We start from the raw sequence: 21,798 nt of genomic DNA on the forward strand, positions 1-21,798 counted from the left end.
AATTTATTATTTTAATCCTACATGTATTGACAATTTTGACCAAAGAGGCAAAGAAGCCATACATATTTATCATTCACATCCTTGGAATCAAAATATGTGTGAGGGTTTTAAAATATAAAGAGTATAAAAAGTGGTTGTAAGTGAAGGAGTGAGAAAATATTACTATTCATCTGTATATTTGAGGGGACGCTATTCACCTACTATAGTTTTTTAATATATATTGAAAATGGTTGTTAGTAAAGGAGAGAGAAAAATATAATGATAAAGGTATAAAAATATTTTTTAATTGAAAAGGGGAGATAAAAAGTATTTGTTTTTAGTGTAAATATATTGATATAGAAGTTGTTTTTAGTGGAATGTATGTATATTTTTAAGGAGCTGGATGTGAATGCTCTAAGAAAGATGTTATATTTAGGTTCAAGTATTCTTGCACCCTTAAAATCTTATTTTCATACTCCTTCATGTATACAACCCATATAAAGTTATACGGGCCATATAACTGATTGTTGCACAAAAAAATGTCAGATAATTTTTTTGTACATGTATACGGGCCGTAAAACATAATGACCCGTATAGGATGTTATACGACCCATATAATGTTATACGACCTAATATTTTCTCTATTTATACGAGTCGTACAACATCATACGAGCCGTGTAACATTATACAGCCTAATATTTTTCATGTCAAATTATTTTATACGGGTCGTATAACGTTATACGACCCATATACAGGGTGTGAAATTAAGATTTTGGGGTGTGGAATTATTAGGACCCTATATTTATTATATTTATAAAATTAGTTACATTTATTTATTGTGAAAATTATTTGTGTGGACATGTTTGCAGGGTAGTTAAGTGGAGATAATTAAACCTCTATATGCAATGTTTGTTTAAACAATCAACTCATCTAAACATACGCAAATGGAGATGTTAATATGAATCATTGATGGACTTCAAAATGGCCTTTGGTGGATTTCAAATAGAAAGGTTTTTACTATTTAGGGTGTATATATATTACATATAGATAAAACTAAAAAATACATGTAAAAATTCCGATCCAATTAATCGTGAGTCGGTACACCACCAGCCAACTTGCGCCTAGCGAGTTCTACAATACTTTTTTCTTAGATGGCATCTTTAGTAAAAATATAAATATATATTATTATAATTAAATGTGAAAATGGCTTAACTAACATAAACAAAACTCAGATATCATGGTACCCACAGTATATAAAAAGATGAGATCACCAATTACTCTTCTGAATCTTTGAATTATGGGAGGATTTGCCTCCTTTGTCTTTATAAGAATTTCTTGAAGCATTCGTCTTTCTTCCAGCACGAGCCGCTTGGATGGCACGTCTTCGCTGCTTGGCTAAACGTTGTTCAAGTTCAGGATTATCATCCTGCTCGTCGTCTTCCGCCTGAAAATTCAATTTTTTTGTCATTAAATGACACACGAAACAAAGACTACACGTGCACAATGAGGGCTAGACGGGTTGTGTAACAGGTCCGGCTTTTTCTACAAAGGGTAGTTAAGATAGTTGACGATAGTTAAAGATAGAGTAAATTACAAAAATCGTCATTTATGTATGTCACTTATTGCAAATTGTGTCCTTTATCTTCAATAATTACAGAAAACGTACTCGATGTTTGCAAACCCTTGCAAGTTATGTCCTTTAGCACTAACTCAGTTAATTTTTTGTGGTTAAATCTGACCAAATGGACCCCACATGAGGGTATTTTGGTCATTTTATTCTCATGTGTGGTCTATTTGGTCAGATTTAACCACAAAAATACCGTCATGTGGGGTCCATTTGTTCAGATTTAACCACAAAAAATTAACTGAGTTAGGGCTAAAGGGCATAATTTGCAAGGGTTTGCAAACATCGAGTACGTTTTCCGTAATTATTGAAGACAAAGGACACAATTTGCAATAAGCGACATACATAAAGGACGATTTTTGAAATTTACTCTTAAAGATACTATGACCACCAAACATGAAAGGAAACATATACCTTATCGCTTCCATCTTCATGCTTCTCTTCGGAGTTTTGTTGATCCTCTACTACATCACCAATATTGCCAGATTGCTCATCGTCTTCATCCTTCATAACGTGATAAACATATTAAATGATGCACAATTGCATTATTTTCCAACACTAACAAATAAACATAAGCATATAAGGCTTTCAATAACCTCCTCACACGACCATTCGACGATAGGCTTAAAAACCGACAATATTTTGACATGTATTCAGATGCTTACATGTCCTAAAAACCCTTTTTATATAATTTATTGAGTAAACTTCCATTTTGCTCCCTGTGATTTGGTCATTTTAACGGTTTTGCCCCAATAGTTTAAAAATAGCCATTTTCCTCCCTGATTTTTCTAACTTATCGTCATTTTGCTCCCCGCCTCTAACTCCATCCAAAAAATCCATTAACTAGAAGGGTATTTTGGTAATTTTATAGATAAAAGCAAGGGTATGTAAGTTTTTTCACCTAAATAAACCTATAACTTGTTTATTTACATGTATATAAGTAATTCTTTTCTGATCCCCCATCTTTCCAACCACTCTTTCTACCGGCCACCACCGGCCACCACCATCCACCACCACCTGCAACTACCACCTACCGACCACGACTACCACGACTTTTAACTAAACGTTTTAATTGAGTTAGAGCCAGGGAGTAAACTACCGAAATACCCCTACTTTTAATTGAACGTTTTAACTGAGTTAGAGCCAGGGAGAAAATTGGCAACAAACTCGAAAGATCAGGGAGGAAAATGGCTATTTTTAAACTATTGGAGCAAAACCGTTAAAATGACTAAACCACAGGGAGCAAAACGGAAGTTAACTCTAATTTATATATAACGTGTAAAATATACAAAATTATGTCACGTACCTTGGTCAACGAACATAAAGTATCGAAATTTTGGATATCTGATGCATTTAATTTAGAAGAATCGTGATCTTCATCATCTTCTGTTTCTTCATCATCTTCTATTTCTTCATCATCAGAACCATGTATCTTCTCAGTGAACTACAATATATAAAAATTGCAACCCTTTAGACAAATAATAAAAAGGAAAAATTACAAGTTTTGTCCTTTATCTTTATACCACTTTTCAGGCGGTGTCCTTTTTAACGAATGTTGACAGGCGGTGTCCTTTACTAGGTATTTTGTTGCAAGTTTAGTCCTTTACACCCAACCCAGTTAAAAAACCCAGTTAAAAAACCCAGTTAATTGTTGACAGGCGGTGTCCTTTACTAGGTATTTTGTTGCAAGTTTAGTCCTTTACCTAGGTATTTTGTTGCAAGTTTAGTCCTTTACACCCAACATTTAACAGGGTTTTTTAACTGGGTTAGGTGTAAAGGACTAAACTTGCAACAAAATACCTAGTAAAGGACACCGCCTGTCAACATTCGTTAAAAAGGACACCGCCTGAAAAGTGGTATAAAGATAAAGGACAAAACTTGTAATTTTTCCTAATAAAAATATGAACACAAGTATTTAAAATTATAAACAATGCTTCATACTTTTTCGATATCATCTTGTTCTTTCCTGCTGAAACCACTCGCATAAAGTTCCTTATCAAGGAAACCAGAAGCTTTCTTTATTGAAGAAAACCGAGGCTTTACGGCATCTGATTCGGCATCTGAATCTGAATCATCAGCATTTGCTTCAAAAGAGAGGTTAAACCTGAACCACAAGATATCTATTTAATTAAATCTTACGATTACATTATTTCCTAATTGAAAGAATTTCATATCAACAGTTGTATAGTAGTGTGTCATAATAGTATGAAGAATAAACTTCCGTTTTGCTCCCTGTGGTTTGGTCACTTTAGCGATTTTGCCCCAAACCTTTAAAAATAGCCATTTTCCTCCAATAGTTTGCTATGGTTTTTCCATTTTGCTCCTTGCGGGGAGCAAAATGGAAAAACAGACAATTTGGATGGAGTTAGAGGCGGGGAGCAAAATGGAAAAACCATAGCAAACTATTGGAGGAAAATGGCTATTTTTAAAGGTTTGGGGCAAAACCGTTAAAGTGACCAAACCACAGGGAGCAAAATGGAAGTTTACTCTAGTATGAATTTAGAAAAAGAACCTCTTGCTGAAAAACTTGATAATACATTCAACATCACGATCAAAGTACCTAAAATCAAGTTTTAAATCAAAGTTACTTCAAATGAAAATAAATTAGAACATAGTCAAAAAAATAAATGAGTAAACTATAAAAATCGTCCTTTATGTATGTCACTTATTGCAAACTGTTGCAAACTGTGTCCTTTGTCTTCAATAATTACAGAAAACGTACCTGATGTTTGCAAACCCTTGCAAGTTATGTCCTTTAGCCCTAACTCAGTTATTTTTTGTGGTTAAATCTGACCAAATGGACCCCACATGAGGGTATTTTGGTCATTTTACTCTCATTTGAGGTCCATTTGTTCAGATTTAAGCACAAAAATACCCTCATGTGGGGTCCATTTGGTCAGATTTAACCATTAAAATTAACTGAGTTAGGGCTAAAGGACATAACTTGCAAGGGTTTGCAAACATCGAGTACGTTTTCTGTAATTATTGAAGACAAAGGACACAGTTTGCAATAAGTGACATACATAAAGGACGATTTTTGTAATTTACTCAAAAATAAATTATAAGATTTAACCATACATTTCTGCATTTCGATGAGATACAGATACCATTTGAGGAAAATCAATGATCGTGATATTTTCATCATCGTCTATCTGCAACAATAATATATGAATAATAAACCACCATAAAAAGTTTTCTAATGATGAGATACAAAAATCAGAAGCGAGTTATAACGTTAAAAGAAAAATAAAAAGGGATGTTGAAAACTGAAGTGATTCGAAACGCATACCATTATGTTAAATTCGTTAAAGTCACAGTGAATAAGCCCGTGTTCCGCAAAACGAACAACGATTCCTATGATCTTTTCAAAGACGGTTTCGGGATTTTGCAGCTGCTTCACCTGCACACTATTAATATGATATTCAAATGCTTATATGCCTAAAAAGCAAGTAGTACATTCAAATGCGTTTGTAACAGCATACTTACAATGGATAGCCTTGTACAAGTGACATAATTACACAATGGCGATTACAATCCACAGCGTTAGGGACCGGAAACCCATGTTCTTGCAAGGCCTACGCAACAAAAAAAAATGAGATCTATAACCGAGAACAAGATCCTTACCATAGTTGTTGATAGCGAATAGCGACAAATAGCGACAAGACACCTATAGGCACGTAGCGAATAGCGACAAATAGCGACGGCTATTTTATAAATAGCGACTACACTAGAAAAAGAATTTTGAAAATTTTTATATGTATACTACATCAAAATACCCTTGTATATATGCTATTTTACATGTATATTTAACAAAAACCTATAAATCCAGCTATTTTATAGCCATATCTAATTGCTATTTAGATCCAAAAAAAAACCTAACTGTCGCTAAATACGCTATTGGTCGCTATGACCCATGTAGCGACACTTGGTCGCATGGCTACATAGCGCGCTATAGCGGTCGCTATAGCCGCTATTGACAACTATGATCCTTACTCAGTACTTAACAATCTCAACCAGAATACTTACGAATTAAACTTATCTTACCTAAAACAGTTCAAACAAATGTATTAGCTGAGTACGTAACTAACTACCAATTAAAAATTTGAAGTAATTTTTATTAATAAAAAGAAGAGTAAAATGTCATTTTCGTCTTGGTTTTAAAAGCGAGAGGCGCACAAAAGCGACGAGGTCTAAAATTGAGGCGCGAAGCGCAAAGCGCAAAAGCGGTGGGCTTTTCGTACCCGAGGTGCAAGATGTTTATATAATTTTTTTATATATCCCATAGGTTTTTAGCTTCTTTTAACAAAAATATAGCTATAAGTAAGGCTTTTATACCATTTTACTTACATGTACAAGTCAAAAAAGCCAAGGTACAACATTTTTATGCAGAAAAACGCCTAAGATACATGAGGCGCGCGCCTCAGGCCAAAAAGCCCACAAAAAACATCAAAAATGTGCTTTTTGGTCGCTTCCTGTAATTACACAAGGCGGTGAGCAAAAAAGCCCCAAGCCCTGCGCCTTGCGCCTAGGCGCGCCTAGGGCACGCTTTTTAAAACCAAGATTTTCGTCCCTGAGGTTTGGACAGTTTTGCGACTATCCATAGTTGTCGATGGCGAATAGCGACAAATAGCGACAAGGCACCTATAGGCTACGTAGCGAATAGCCACAAATAGCGACGGCTATTTTATAAATAGCGATTACACTAGAAAAAAAATTTGAAAATTTTTATATGTATATTACATCAAAATACCCTTGTATATATGATATTTTACGTGTATATTTAACAAAAACCTATAAATCCAGCTATTTTATAGCTATATCTAATTGATATTAACATAAAAAAAAAACCCAAACTGTCGCTAAGCTCGCTATTCATCGCCATAACCAACATAGCGACACATAGTCGCATCGCCATAAAGCGCGCTATAGCGACCGCTATGGTCGCTATCGACAACTATGCGACTATCGTCCAAAGGTTTGGACCGAATTGCTCTTTAAGTTAACAAAAGACATGGAAATACCCCTGACTTATCGGAGAAAAATGGATGGAGTTAACGAGCCGGATGAAAATGGCAAAATTTCAGACCTTTTAGATCCAGATGTGGAAAAACAAACCTTTGGACGAAAGTCACAAAACTAGCCAAACCTTTGGAACGAAAACGCCAATTTACTCTAAAATGAAACAAAAAACATTCACAGTCAACCCAATCCGGGCCATTTTGGCCCATACTAAAAATCATAGTTATTAAAGGCGTTAGGCGCACTCAAGGCGCATAGGTCTCGCCTGTGGCCTAGGCGCCAGGCGCAAAAAAAGCTCGGGCCTGAGAAAAAAAAAGCGCACAAAAAAAGAAAAAATTTAAAATATTTTTATATAATAGAAAGTTAATACTATTCTTCAAATAAAATAAAACTAAAGCTATTATATAACATTTTATCTCGTCTATTTAGTACCAAAAGTTATAAATGCTTGTTTATAAGTGTAGAAGAATAGTTTTCGTTAGATAAAAGTAGGAAATCTAGCTGGAATCTTGCCAGAATTTAAAGAATTTGGCCGAAAACTCTCTAGAATCTAGGAATCTCACTGGAATATGCGCATGAACCATCACTTGGAGAATTAAAGCACAACTGCCTTGACTTAAGGCGCAATTGCCTTGCCTTGCTAGGAAATTGGGCCTAGGCGCAAGAGGCGATGGCTTTTAACAACTATGCTAAAAATGACCTGTTCCAACCCGAACTTGTTACCCGTCCCATCCCAACTTGCCACATCTACTTACAAAAGTCAAAATTGTGGATTTACACAGATACCTTCATGAAAGCAAATTCTTTAAGAGCAGCAAGGCGAGACAAATACAGCCAACTGAAGCTGCTTCGGTGCTTTAAGTAGTCACGCTTAGACTTGACGGCTCGGAATGAGGTTCTACCCAGTCTATGTAACTTCATAGCCATGATTGTACCGTCTTCATTTGCAACCTCAAAAATATCTTCAAAACGTAGGCCAGGTTAGAACGTTCGATAAGGAAAAGAAGTATCAAATATTCAAATCAAATAAAAAAGTATTACCAGATTCTTTTCCCACACCAATTTGACGTCCCACAGATGAAAATACACCACGGTTAACCAAAGTCTTTATAGCAAGAAAATCATAACCAAGGTATGTAAGTCGAAAACCATCATCTACACCAAAAATAATAATATTAATAATAATAAATAAATAAATAAATAAGGAGAAATTGGCCTGTAATAATCCCACCTAGACCTTATTGGCCATTAATAATCCCACCTCAGGATATTCCCCCCATCAGTCCCACCTTTCACCTATTTCCTACAATGGTCCCCCGTTAAAAAAACTTAACGGAGTTAAACTTTTTTCCAAATTACAAACAGATTTTTAGGGCTCTTGATTAGAACGACGATACGAGTCCATTGATGTAAAACTTGCCTCGAAACGGTACTCCAAACGATGAAAACAACGCTTCAATTCGGGTGTTTAAATTTCCAATTAACCAAAATCAAGTCACTTGGAGCACCATTGCGAAGTAAGTTTTACATCAATGGACTCGTATCATCGTTCTGATCTTCTGGTCAAAAGCCCAAAAAAATCTGTTTGTAATTTGGAAAAAAGCTTAACTCCGTTAAGTTTTTTTTAACGGGGGACCATTAGGAAAAATAGGTGAAAGATGGGACTGGTGGGGGGAATATTCTGAGGTGGGATTATTAATGGCCAATAAGGTCTAGGTGGGATTATTACAGGCCAATTCCCCATAAATAAATAAAGCCCCTCAGATAAAAGCTCTGGCCACCGTGTTCTAAACTACTCACACTTTGAGGAGTCGTGATGCAACAACTTGTGCTTGAGCAAATTTTTCAACACCTTATAAGTCCCTCCATGCCTATATACAACCAAAAAACATATGTAACAAAAACTATAGATAACTGCTTAAATAACTCATACGGGTAGGGATAGTGTACATTAATTCAGAAGTGTGAGAAGTGTATTATAACACTATATAACACCATATAAACACCGTATAACATTATGTAACACCATATAACACCATATAATACTATGTAACACTATATGACACAATATAACAATATATAACACTATACATCTATCATAGACATTGGCGAAGGATAAAAGGGGCGGGGAGGGGCGCCCGACCCCCGAACTTTTCGCTTAGTAGTGTTATATATGTAGTTTTCGTATAGAAAGTTTTGGATATATACGTTTTCGACCCCCTGGTTCTATAGAAATTTTTTGATATATACGTTTTCGACCCCCCGGACATTCGGGTCAAGCTTCGCCACTGATCATAGACATGCTATCAGACAAAATATAGTGTTATATTTGTTATATAATGTTATATAGTGTTACATAGTGTTATATGGTGTTATATGGTGTTACATAGTGTTATACGGTGTTTATACGGTGTTATATAGTGTTATAATACAATTCTCACACTTCTGGATTAATGTACATCATCCTCTACCTAACTCATACTATAGTAAAGTGTTTGCAAGTAAGAAACAAAAGATAAATATATATTAAGCTGTAGCGGTAGAGGTGAACCTGAGTGAAGCAATCCGTTCGATGAGCTCTGCGGGTACAATTTCGTGCTGGAAAGAAGGCAAGACATGTTTTTATGAGCGACTGGCAGCATAAGTAATAAAGTTAATAATAATGTGATAACACATTGACTGACTTACATTGCGCATTCCCATCTCGACTGCGGTCAAAACCCTAAAGTCGTCTTTGGAGAGGTACCGCAAAACATTCACATCAAGCTTCATTACTCCTCAGCTTTTCTTTACGTTGTGTGCTTACAGATTGTAAATAGTAATACCCTTAAAAAGAAAACAATAATAATAATACCCTTAAAAGACTAGACTTCATCATCCATCATATGAAAGTAAGTAGTATAGTTCAGCTTGCAGTTTAAGTACAAAAATTTAACTGCCAAATGAACCATAAACCGAAAGCCGTTCCCCTATATCATCATAATCAATGAACAAACAAGAACACTTTATGATTCAAAGTCTTTGCAATAACGATTCAAATGGCAAGGGATCGCGTTTCCGACGAACATAATGGCAACAATTCAAATGTAATAGAGAAGAAATGGTGGCTAATCGAAGCTTACCTGCTTGCTTGCTGGCTGATTGAACCTTACCTCCCTGCTGAATCGTAGAATGAAAGAAAGAAAGAAGATCGCTCAGTCGGCTGTTTGTTTTTTAGGTTTAGAAGTGGAGGAGCGAACAGGGAGATAGACAAGAGGAGGACGGCTGCTTTAGTTAGTTTAGGGTTGTTTTAATTTTAACTAGTTTTTTACTATCGCCGCCTTTCGACGAAACTTTTTGTTGTTTAGTGTGTGTTTACATGTGTTTTGAAATCATTACAAGCGCGTTGTATACGGAACTGCTGACAATAATGAAAAGAAAATATAGAAAAAAATACTAAAAGATAACCAAAAGAAAATCAACCAAAAAAGTTGTATGGTAATGATGTTGTTCGTACGAAACCTGTGGTCAGAGATAAGCAAGTGATACTGGGTACCGGTACCGAATTTCCTAAACCGAAAGATCTTAAGTACCAATTCGATATGACTTTTGGCGTTTCTAGTACCGGTTTTTACCTTCATATACCGATACCGTAACTGGTATTTTCGGTACCAGTACCGATAGGTTCGCCTTCTAACGTTTGCAACTTATACGCACCTTTCCCTGGGCGTTCAGCATTAAATGCTTCGTTATCACGGAGGACGTAGTCTCCCGGGTTGAAAGTACAAACGCGGACGCATGAATTGTAGTACTTTTCAAGCTTGGATTTGTACTTGGCCTCGTTGATGGCAGCGTTTTCACGCCTTTCTTCCAAGAGGTCCAAGTCAAGTCTGCGTGCCTCATTGTTGGCTGTTTTGTTGATAGCCAACATTCGAGGTGAGGGGTGTAAGACCCTAATACGTATTTGACTAAAAGTCGCAGCGGAAGTTCAAGCCATAAACTTTCTTTCATTATAAACACCTTAACTTATTTAAGGATTAACTTTAACATAACTCTTTCACATAAATCCATCAATCGACTTATTTACTAAGTAGAAACATAGCTTATGTTTACTACATTACATACATCAACGTTCCCGTACAATCTCACTAGTGACTCGATCCTCGATCTCTGTTCCTTGATGATCCTCATGACTCGTACTACCTGCGCTCACCACATTAAATTCATAACATTAGTACGCATTATAAACATACAAGATTTATTCACGTTTACTTCTTGTTCCGTTAATTCTTTACATCCCAGCTTTCCATCTGATCGTACATTCCGTGGTGAGACTTTCTCATTGTACCTGCGTTACACTTCGTTCACAAGGCACACTATTATTATCGTCAATACTCAATTTCATTGAATACATGCGTATATACTTTCATACATACTTACATATGTGCATCCGTTCACACATAACTACTTACAAACCTACGTACCTACATTCATACGTACGTTCCTACATACGTGCATACCTACATACATACATACATACATTCATTCATACATACCACTTATATTCACACATACATACATACATACATACCTTCATACGTATCTACTTAAGGAAATTCTTAACTTAGAATCCCACATTTAGGTACCATATTACTACATATTCTTTAGGATCCCACCTTTGGGTACCATATTACTACATATTCTTTAGGATCCCACCTTTGGGTACCATATTACTACATATTCTTTAGGATCCCACCTTTGGGTACCATATTACTACATATTCTTTAGGATCCCACCTTTGGGTACCATATTACTACATATTCTTTAGGATCCCACCTTTGGGTACCATATTACTACATATTCTTTAGGATCCCACCTTTGGGTACCATATTACTACATATTCTTTAGGATCCCACCTTTGGGTACCATATTACTACATATTCTTTAGGATCCCACCTTTGGGTACCATATTACTACATATTCTTTAGGATCCCACCTTTGGGTACCATATTACTACATATTCTTTAGGATCCCACCTTTGGGTACCATATTACTACATATTCTTTAGGATCCCACCTTTGGGTACCATATTACTACATATTCTTTAGGATCCCACCTTTGGGTACCATATTACTACATATTCTTTAGGATCCCACCTTTGGGTCCCCTACCCGTCGGCGACGCCCTCTAGTTTTTGCAGTTTTCTGCAGGTTCGTTTCGTCGTCCGTACGCACTAAAACGCACGTAGCTTTTGAACCGTTTACCCGTTTGACCTCCCGTTTCTTCCTACATGCTTGTAAATTCACATTCTATCATATGAACTTAAAATTTTACCTCCGGATTACGGAAATCCTTAACTTACATACATTCGACTTAACTATTTTCTAACTATTTGACCCGTTAAGGGTATTCGCGCATTAATTGGTCTATGACTGACCAAACCATCATCCCCACTTCCATACTTGTCCAAAACATTACTCTAATCGAATAACTTGCTTCTAAACCACTTTTAAGTTCGTTTACCCCAAAATACCCATCATGGGCATTTTGGTCAACCTTAAACCCATCATTTACGACGAAAGACTTTAACACATATTTGACCTCAAACATCATATTTAATTCATTACAACACTTTATTACTTACTTGTACTACGAAGTGATTACGGAAATCGCTTACCTTGTGCATCCGGGTTTGTATCCGATTCCTTGCCTCCTCTTGACCCGTTAGCCTTTCATGCTTGAGTCCGTCTTGACATGACTCCTTACTTTCATGTCACCAAATTACATTTTCATTAGCATACATCATTGTACATGTTAATGATCATATCAACCGCATATTTCACATTTGACTTCCTTTAGTCACAACTAACAAGCATGAGACATATAATCAATTTCATATCCTTTCAAACTAACGTAATTCATCATGTCATCTCAAATAATGCGTATTAACATAACACGTACCATACGACTTCCTATGAACCTACCTGTACGACAACAATTCAAGTCATGCTTCTTATGTGTAGACGCATAATTGACTTCCAGAAGTCAACGGTTTAACATATAACTTACGACATAACCTCATATTGTATGACATCTACAACTACATGATCACTTACTTGTATACATATACACATATACATACATAATCCATTCCACCCACGCTAGCATTCTCATATTTTCACAACTAACGCTTTAACCCATACTAAGCTAACCCAACATCATTTCAACATAATATCCACACGAACAATATCCAAACACACTTCTCATGTTAGTTTACTATCAAATACATCATTTTCACATCCCACATATATTCATCTTTTACTTACATACAATTTCCTCTATTAAGCTCACCTAGGCATTTCATCAAACACTTGGTGTGCGTACCACTATCTTAGTACAATGTACAACCCATTCATGCATGATCCTCCATGTTGTATTCTTCATTCATCAAATGAAACTAGAATAAACTAAATTACATACCATACTCAACCTATCTAGCAATAGTCCATTACATACAACATACACATTGATGATTCAAGCAAGGATTTGACATGGGTGAAACACCTATGTCATCATCTTCACCATAGAAGTGGGTTTCACTTCTAATCATCAAATTACTTAAAATCCTTCCCAACACAAGTTCTATTTGGTGATTCTAATACACAATCATGCTCAATTTCATATAAATTCACGGATTAATCATAACCCACTTCATACAACTTCACCAAATTACAAATTTCAACATACCTTATGTAGAGAACTCTTAGATGATCAAGAATCTAAGTCCATGCATCAGATTAGGGCTTATTTCCCCCTTCAATTTGAAGGTTTTCTTGAATTAGGGTTTCACCCCTCTCTTTCTTTTCTCCTGATCGATCTCACGCACACACACTCCTTGTGTGTGTGTGATTTTTGTTTTAATTAAATTCAGTTTCAAATTTGGCAAATCTAGTCCCTCAAGTTTATCATACCATCATAGTTGCCACAAGTTTCATTCCTTTACTTATTTTGTTAGGCTTTTAACTAAGTTTAATAACCTAGTTATTGTATTTCATTTAATTAACATGGCAACGTACCTACGTATTAATAATACGAGTTTTGGGGTGTTACAAGTCTACCCCCCTTAAAGAAGGTTTCGTCCCCGAAACCTTTCTCATTTCCATTAAACACAACTATTCTTTCACTTTGCCCCATACGACCTCTAGCCCATCTTAGTGACAATCTTCTGCTTTCAAGAACCCATCTCGGAGTTCTTATTGGTGTCACTTTCACTAATAGCGCTAGTTTTTAACCCATTTCATAGCTAATGGTTCCTTCCCCATTCTAATACTCGTATATCATGTACAATACACCGTTTTGTTTACTTGAAACAATTTCAACATCCTATTAATAACATTCCCTCTTTTCTTTTTTTTTATTCATTTCCAATATTCGTATTATTCTTATCGAGGTTACGCTCTTACTTCGTAATTTATACATACACCTCTATGCTTAACTTTGATGGATACATCGTAATACTAAGTAACTATCCATTCCCGCTTCATGACTATTCATACAATTGACTTCTTTCTAACAAGTCCATATTTTTCATACTTTATCTTTACACACATTCTCAATTCCTTGGCCTGTTAATAACAGGTCAATATTCATACTACTTCAACTTGTAGTCATACATACATTCATATGATCCGTTCGTAACGGATCTAATACGTTCATCTTATTTCTTAAAATTGCATTCTCTACATGCACTGTATAATATTTACTATTGTTTTGTTACCACAACAAAACTACTATTTCATAGTCACTACTACGTGCCTAGTTCTCATGTTAACGTCACTCTACGTTTTCCAGAGTTACTTGTACTTTGCATACCTTCATATTGCCTTCAATCGCTTCATGCATTTCATATTACTATGACTTTCACTTCCTGCATTACTTAATCTACCTAAGCAAACATGTCGTGCAATTTCATCATACGAAAGTTTAATAAATACTCAAAATTCCTCAAACTTTTGAAGTTTACCTTTTTAGTGACATACTTTCTTCTTATGTCAATTGTAAAAAAAATTGAACATTCCATACCATACCATACATATCCTATCGGTCATTTCGTAGGTCTTTCTCAACCTACCAATTCATACATGTCCAACATGAATTACACATTTTACTAACCTCGATTTCTTTGCATAATTCAACGGTCCGCAAACCAGATCTATTCACTTCTTCACGAGTACTAGCCATACCAGGCCAGATTTCCTTCATCCGTGAAGTGTGCTTCCGCTCGTGCACATCCTTCCACCAATTCAATTGGTTTCATCACACTAAGAATTCTAACATCACCACCTACAAAATTGGTGGTTAGCACATCTCATTCAAATACTGAGTCTACTAGGTGATTAGTCACCTAAAATTCTTTTTACATATTTCCTATGTACATGCTATATCATATCTTACATTCCATTTCTTACACGCAATTCTTTCATTTTAGTTACTTATTCCGTCAACCTTTGCAGTTTGACCCTTTAAAGTTAAACTGACCTTTCTTACTTATCATATGTCACACCCCCAATTTCCACGTGTCACCGGTGGGCCCGGTGTGGGGTACAGTGACGTAGTTGGCATCGTCATAGACAATCAACACAATATAATAATGCACAGCGGAAGCAGAATAGAAACATTTCAACTTTTAAATAAAGTGTAATAGTAAATATCACAGTAGTTGAAATGGATCCACAGGCGGATCAAATAAAATAGAAATAAATAGTTCAACAGATAAATGTCGTCCGAGTTTGCGAGACTATTGTGGACGCTCTCTAGGAAACAGCCAGCCTATTTCCGTATAGTACCTGCACTTAATCTTTTGGGAAAAATACGTCAGTTTACACTGGTAAATACAAATCGACTGACTCATTTTGAAAATGATTGAAAATTTATTTAAATGCACAAGGCATAAATATTTTATTAACTTGGGATAATTATAAAATATAAACTTGTGAACGATTTACATGCACTTATATCTCTGGTGGCCCGGGATCTACTGTCCGGGCTAGAGATTTAATTGACACACCACATCAAAGAGTTATACACGACGGGTGTACGCCTACACCCCGTGCTCTGGTCGTGGCCATCTCGTAAGAAAATGCCAAGGATATCCGGGACATGGTCAATAACCCCCCAAAGCCTTAAAGTAAGACAAGACTGTTTAAACGAAATCACACAAGCTATTCAAGACTGAACACCCATAGGGAGCAGGACTTGTGCGCCCGATCAAGCGGTATTTTAAATACCGTACCCCAAGCCCGTATAGGGAAAATAAGTCAAAATGTATTTACCTGAGCAAGTATAAGTCACAAACGATAAGTGGTGGTAGCTTTTACCGGGCTTCCTAATCTGGAACAAAGGTTTATAATTAACCTATTAGATTCCTAACGGCCTTTTATTTAAGCCTAAGCTTTGACCGGTTAGTTTTAGGAATGATACGGTTTACGCACGATTAAGCGAAAGACCGGATAGAATGTGATTTAGACCCGACAAGTTTGAATACTTGTATAATATGGGTATACTAAATACATTCTGGATTTTTGAAGTAAAAACGATATCGTTTGACCCGTTTCGGTCAATTTACGCAAACTAGTTACGTAAACCGAACCGAACGCGAAAAGGGCGATACGGGTAGCCAAAAGATTCAAATGCAAGTTCCCTGAATTAATATGCTTAAAATATGATATTATATCAGTAAGTTATGTCCTATATTGCCCGGGATAATTTTAAACTCAATTAATGCCTTAGAAGGGCATTTTGGTCATTTAAAAGATAATAAAAGGGGTAAAATTAGAAATCTGAGTTTCGGGTCTGGTTCATACAGTAAATACACTTAATATAACATATTATATCAGTAGGGTATGACCCATATGTCAAATATATCATCTAAAACCAAACTATGCACCATAGGGGTAATTTAGTAATTTCACAAGGGCTAAAAATGCCAAAACTGGAAACCTGAGTTTAAAATATCATACTTACTGTTATTATATGAAAATATGTGATTTACATCAGTAGGTATAAGTTTTATAGGTTTAAAACAAGTACGACGCTTACTATGCGCTTAAAACGCTAAAAATACAATTTAAGGGCGTTTTCGGGTTTTCACAGTAAATCTGAGATTTTTATATTTCCAGAAGTCTTATAATAATTTATTCATCATACAAAATCAGTAGAAAAAGGTTTCGGGTCAAAAGGATGTGTAAAACTCATTTTATGGCTAAAACGGTCAAAACCGACATAAGTCGAAATGGCTAGGTGATCGAGGATCCGTTCAGCCAAAAATTAATTAAAAATCACCAAAATTCCCAGAATATTATATATAATCAGTTGGTAAAAAGTTTTGTACCAAAACGTGGCCAGAAACGGGTTCTACGCAAAAAGGACCGTTTATGTAAATTTACTATATAGTTTTACGCTAATGGCCATAACTCATAATCTGGACCACCAACTGATTTGAAACTTTCGGTGCAAGTTTATATAATAAAAATAAAGATTTCTATCCTTTCACTTTTCCAAAAATCCCGTTTTAAATCAAAAAGGGCAAAATAGTCAACTTTATGCATAAACCGGAAACAAGCATTCGAATAGGCTAAGTATAGACTCAATCAACGAAAATTCCAGAAAGTTTAACTAAAATAAAAGTAGTCAAAAATACTTTCCAATACAGATCTTGTACATGCATGTACGAATCCGAATCGATAGTCTACAAAATAATCGTTTTACAAGACTTTCGGTTCCGATTCGTGGCTATACTATAGATTGTCGAGTGGATGCTGATTAAAACACATTCTTATATATATTACAAGTCATTTTTAATGATCAATCAGGTTGCATGTCCTCTATATCATTAATCATGTTATTTTTCACAAAGATTGCTTCTGTTGACTTTTTAGAACCATGTTTGACTCGACATTAAGCATGCATGTAGTGGAAATCAGTTAGTACCCTTTAGAGGGTTTGTTTCCCACATAAATACCAATCTATAACAAGTTTCAATTCGAGAAATTACTGAATGAAATCCGTTTAATCAGAAAGTCAAAGGTTATGAACACCCAGTTTGACTTTTACTAATAATCACAACAAGAATGGATTAGAGAACGAATTGAATGCTTACAATGGTCCTATAGATGTTAAATGATCACTAGGAGTCGGCCTTGTTGGTCAGAATCCCTCCAGAAAGCTTGCTTGAAGTGTTCTTGAGAGCTCTTGAGAGAATGCTCCTTGTTCTTCACTTGCAAATGATCAAAATGAGATCAATTCTTGTTTTAAATCAGTATTTTCGAGCTTCCTGTAGTTGTAGGCATGCAAGGCATGCTATTGGGTCGATTGGAGGTGCAAGTGAGCTGGATTCCACTCAAAATCGGAGCCAAAACAGCCCAATTCGCGACTGTTGTCGCTGGGCACTGGGTCGCGGCCCGCGTGGCACCTCAGGCGGGGCGCCTGGGGGTCAGCTGGTCAAACTTGGCTCATTTGTTGCACGTTTGGTCCTTGAACTTTAGATGCGATGGTTTGGCTACTTATCTTGATCCGTAAACCCCCAAATTTGGTTTTTATGAACCTTAGGACTTTTACCAACATGGTAATGCCCTCGGATAACTTTGCGCTCAACCGAAAAGCCCTGAATTCGACGTTGACGCTTTTAGTCCCTTAAGTACGGTTTTGGCCATAACTTTCTCATACGTTGACGAAACTTCATGAAATTTTTACCACATATTCTAGTGAGTATATTTTAGCTATACAAAGCTTCGGGTCTGCCAAAAGTTCACTCAGAGGTATAAATTAAACATGTTGACACTTTTGGCCCCTATAGTTTATAATACTTCACTTTTGGGCAATTTCCGCGTCGTATGATCCATGAACCATCCGTTAAAGGTTATAAACATTATGTGGGGTTATCATAGAGCCTATTTATCCATTGTTGACACTTTGGACCCTTACGTTCCATAGTTTTCACTGTTTGTCACTTTTAGTCCCTCTAAAGTATGTTTTCACATAACGGAACTTTATGACACGTGTCAAGACATTATTGGACGAAATTTTTCGAGGTGTTACATCCTCACCCCCTTAAAAGAAATCTCGACCCCGAGATTTATTCAAACAAATGGGGATATTTTTCTTGCATCGTGGATTCCACTTCCCACGTGTATTCGGGACCTCTACGGGCATCCCATTTGACCTTGACAATAGGCACGTGCTTCCTTCGAAGCTTCTTTACCTGTCGATCCTCGATCGACAAAGGTTTTTCGACAAACTTTAGACTTTCGTCTATGTGTATATCTGTATGCGGTATAACCAGTGAATCGTCAGCGAAACACTTCTTCAAATTACAGATATGGAACACATTATGAATGGCACTAAGCTCTTCAGGCAAGTTTAACTTGTAAGCGACTGCCCCGACACGTTCGATTATCTCGAAAGGTCCTATGTATCTCGGGCTCAGCTTGCCTTTCTTTCCAAATCTCATCACACCTTTCCAAGGTGATACTTTGAGCAATACTTTTTCACCCACATCGAAGTGAAAATCTTTGCGCTTAGGATCCGCATAACTTTTCTGCCTATCCCTGGCAGCTTTCAAACGATCACGGATCTGAACGATCTTGTCTGTCGTCTCAAAGACGATATCTGGTCCAGACAATTGGACATCTCCAACTTCTGCCCAACAAATGGGCGATCTACACTTTCTACCGTATAGGGCCTCAAAAGGCGCAGCCTTTATGCTGGAATGGTAGCTGTTGTTGTAGGAGAATTCAATCAGTGGTAGGTGCTTATCCCAACTACCACCTAAGTCGATCGCACATGCACGAAGCATGTCTTCCAAGGTTTGAATAGTACGCTCACTCTGACCATCGGTCTGAGGATGATAGGCCGTACTAAAATTCAAACGAGTGCCCAACGACTGTTGGAAACTCTTCCAAAAATGTGACGTATATCTAGTATCTCTATCAGAGATAATAGATATAGGTATACCATGTAGCGCTACTATCTTATCGACGTATAATTGTGCTAACATATCTGAGCTATACGTCTCTTTGATGGGTAGAAAATGAGCTGACTTAGTCAGTCTGTCAACTATGACCCATATGGTATCATTTCCCTTTTTCGTCTTCGGCAACTTGGTGATGAAATCCATTGTCACCATTTCCCATTTCCATTTGGGAATTTCAGGTTGTTGAAGCAAACCTGACGGTTTCTGATGCTCAGCCTTGACTTGCGCACAAGTCAAACATTTGGCCACATACTCGGCCACGGACTTTTTCAAACCAATCCACCAGTAGTTTGATTTCAAATCCTGGTACATCTTATCAGCTCCAGGATGAACTGAGTATTTAGAGCTGTGGGCTTCCTGGAGGATAACATCCCGAAGTCCTCCATATACCGGAACCCATATTCGTCCGTTTAGACGTAGCATTCCATCCTTGTCGTGGGATAACTGCTCCTCAGTTACTCCCAACTTTTCTGCAGGATAGTTAGCTTCCAGCACAGCTTCCTTTTGTGCAGCTAACACCCTTTCATTCAGACTATTTCTTATCTCAATGCGCTTGGCATTGATTCTGATCGGTTTAACCCTTTCCTTTCTACTTAAGGCGTCGGCAACCACATTTGCCTTGCCTGGATGGTATCGTATCTCACAATCATAGTCATTGAGAGTTTCCATCCATCGCCTTTGACGCATGTTCAACTCCTTCTGATTGAACAGATGCTGAAGACTCTTGTGATCCGAATAAATGATACACTTGGTTCCATACAAGTAGTGTCTCCATAGCTTCAATGCAAATACCACCGCACCCAATTCCAAATCGTGGGTGGTGTAGTTCTTTTCGTGCACTTTGAGCTGTCGAGAAGCGTAGGCAATGACTTTGCCTTTCTGCATGAGTACGCAGCCCATGCCAGTATGTGATGCATCACAATACACCACAAATTCATCTATACCATCGGGCAATGTTAATACCGGCGCATTGCTCAGCTTCTGCTTCAGTATGTCAAAGGATTCCTGCTGCTTAGGGCCCCAATCAAACTTAATCTTCTTACGAGTCAACGAAGTTAGGGGCGCAGCAATCCTTGAGAAGTTCTCGATGAATCGCCTATAATATCCTGCCAATCCGAGGAAACTACGAATCTCGGTAGGCGTCTTCGGCTCCTGCCAATTCATGACTGCTTCGACTTTAGCGGGGTCTACTTGGATACCACGCTCGCTTACTACATGTCCAAGGAACTGGACTTCTCAAAGCCAAAATTCACACTTCGAGAATTTGGCATAAAGCTTCTCTTGATTCAAAAGTTTGAGAATACAACGAAGGTGTTTCTCATGGTCAGCTTGGCTCTTCGAGTAGATAAGAATGTCATCAATAAAGACTATGACGAACTTATCTAAATAAGGTTTGCAGACGCGATTCATGAGATCCATGAACGCGGCTGGTGCGTTAGTGAGCCCAAACGGCATCACTAGGAACTCGTAATGTCCATAACGAGTCCTAAACGCGGTCTTGTGTACGTCTTCCTCCTTGACCTTCAACTGATGATAACCTGACCTCAGGTCAATCTTGGAGAAGTAACTTGCTCCTTGCAACTGATCGAACAGATCGTCGATCCTGGGTAACGGATACCGATTCTTGATAGTGACCTTATTAAGCTCACGGTAATCGATGCACAGACGCATCGAACCATCCTTCTTTTTAACGAACAAGATTGGCGCTCCCCAAGGAGATGAGCTAGGTCTAATAAAACCCTTAGCTAATAGATCGTCCAACTGCGTCCTCAACTCCTTCATCTCCGTTGGTGCCAATCTGTATGGTGCTCTTGCTACGGGCGCAGTGCCTGGAATGATATCTATCCGAAACTCTACTTGTCTATCCGGTGGCAATCCGGGTAGTTCTTCAGGAAATACTTCAGGATATTCCGAGATAACAGGAATATCTTCAATCTTCGGCTTCGGCTCATCAATGGTAACTTGTGCCATATAAATGACACATCCCTTCTGCATGCACCTGGATGCCTTGAGCATGGACACTTGCTCCGGCAATCCATGCTGGGTATCTCCTTGAATAGTGAGCGACTCACCAGACGGAGTCTTCACTATCACCTGCTTTCTATTGCACAGAATCTGGGCTTGGTTACTCGACAACCAATCCATGCCTATCACTATGTCGAATCCA

General features: G+C 37.2%; 1 protein-coding gene and 1 long non-coding RNA gene across 2 annotated transcripts; both read right to left on the bottom strand.

Annotated features, from left to right (window-relative positions):
• Nucleotides 1-1,040: 1,040 nt before the first annotated feature.
• Nucleotides 1,041-9,902, bottom strand: LOC110910059 (serine/threonine-protein kinase rio2). The gene is made up of 14 exons (XM_022154780.2): nt 9,745-9,902; nt 9,311-9,448; nt 9,174-9,220; nt 8,423-8,493; nt 7,664-7,777; nt 7,409-7,584; nt 5,090-5,178; nt 4,893-5,010; nt 4,682-4,755; nt 4,116-4,163; nt 3,545-3,707; nt 2,910-3,047; nt 2,018-2,107; nt 1,041-1,423 (listed from the first exon to the last, which is right to left on the bottom strand). Exons 2-14 carry the CDS (start codon nt 9,392-9,394, stop codon nt 1,247-1,249), a joined length of 1,389 nt encoding a protein of 462 aa, XP_022010472.1. The 5' UTR covers nt 9,395-9,448; nt 9,745-9,902; the 3' UTR covers nt 1,041-1,246.
• An 859-nt stretch (nt 9,903-10,761) lies between these two features.
• LOC110913121 lies at nt 10,762-13,460 on the bottom strand. Its single transcript, XR_002578381.2, has 3 exons — nt 13,349-13,460; nt 12,279-12,362; nt 10,762-10,804 (listed from the first exon to the last, which is right to left on the bottom strand). It is a non-coding gene; the product is annotated as an uncharacterized LOC110913121 (long non-coding RNA).
• Nucleotides 13,461-21,798: the final 8,338 nt, after the last annotated feature.

The sequence above is a fragment of the Helianthus annuus genome, chromosome 15 (assembly GCF_002127325.2).
Source record: "Helianthus annuus cultivar XRQ/B chromosome 15, HanXRQr2.0-SUNRISE, whole genome shotgun sequence".
In the NCBI taxonomy this organism is placed as follows: Eukaryota; Viridiplantae; Streptophyta; class Magnoliopsida; order Asterales; family Asteraceae; genus Helianthus; species Helianthus annuus.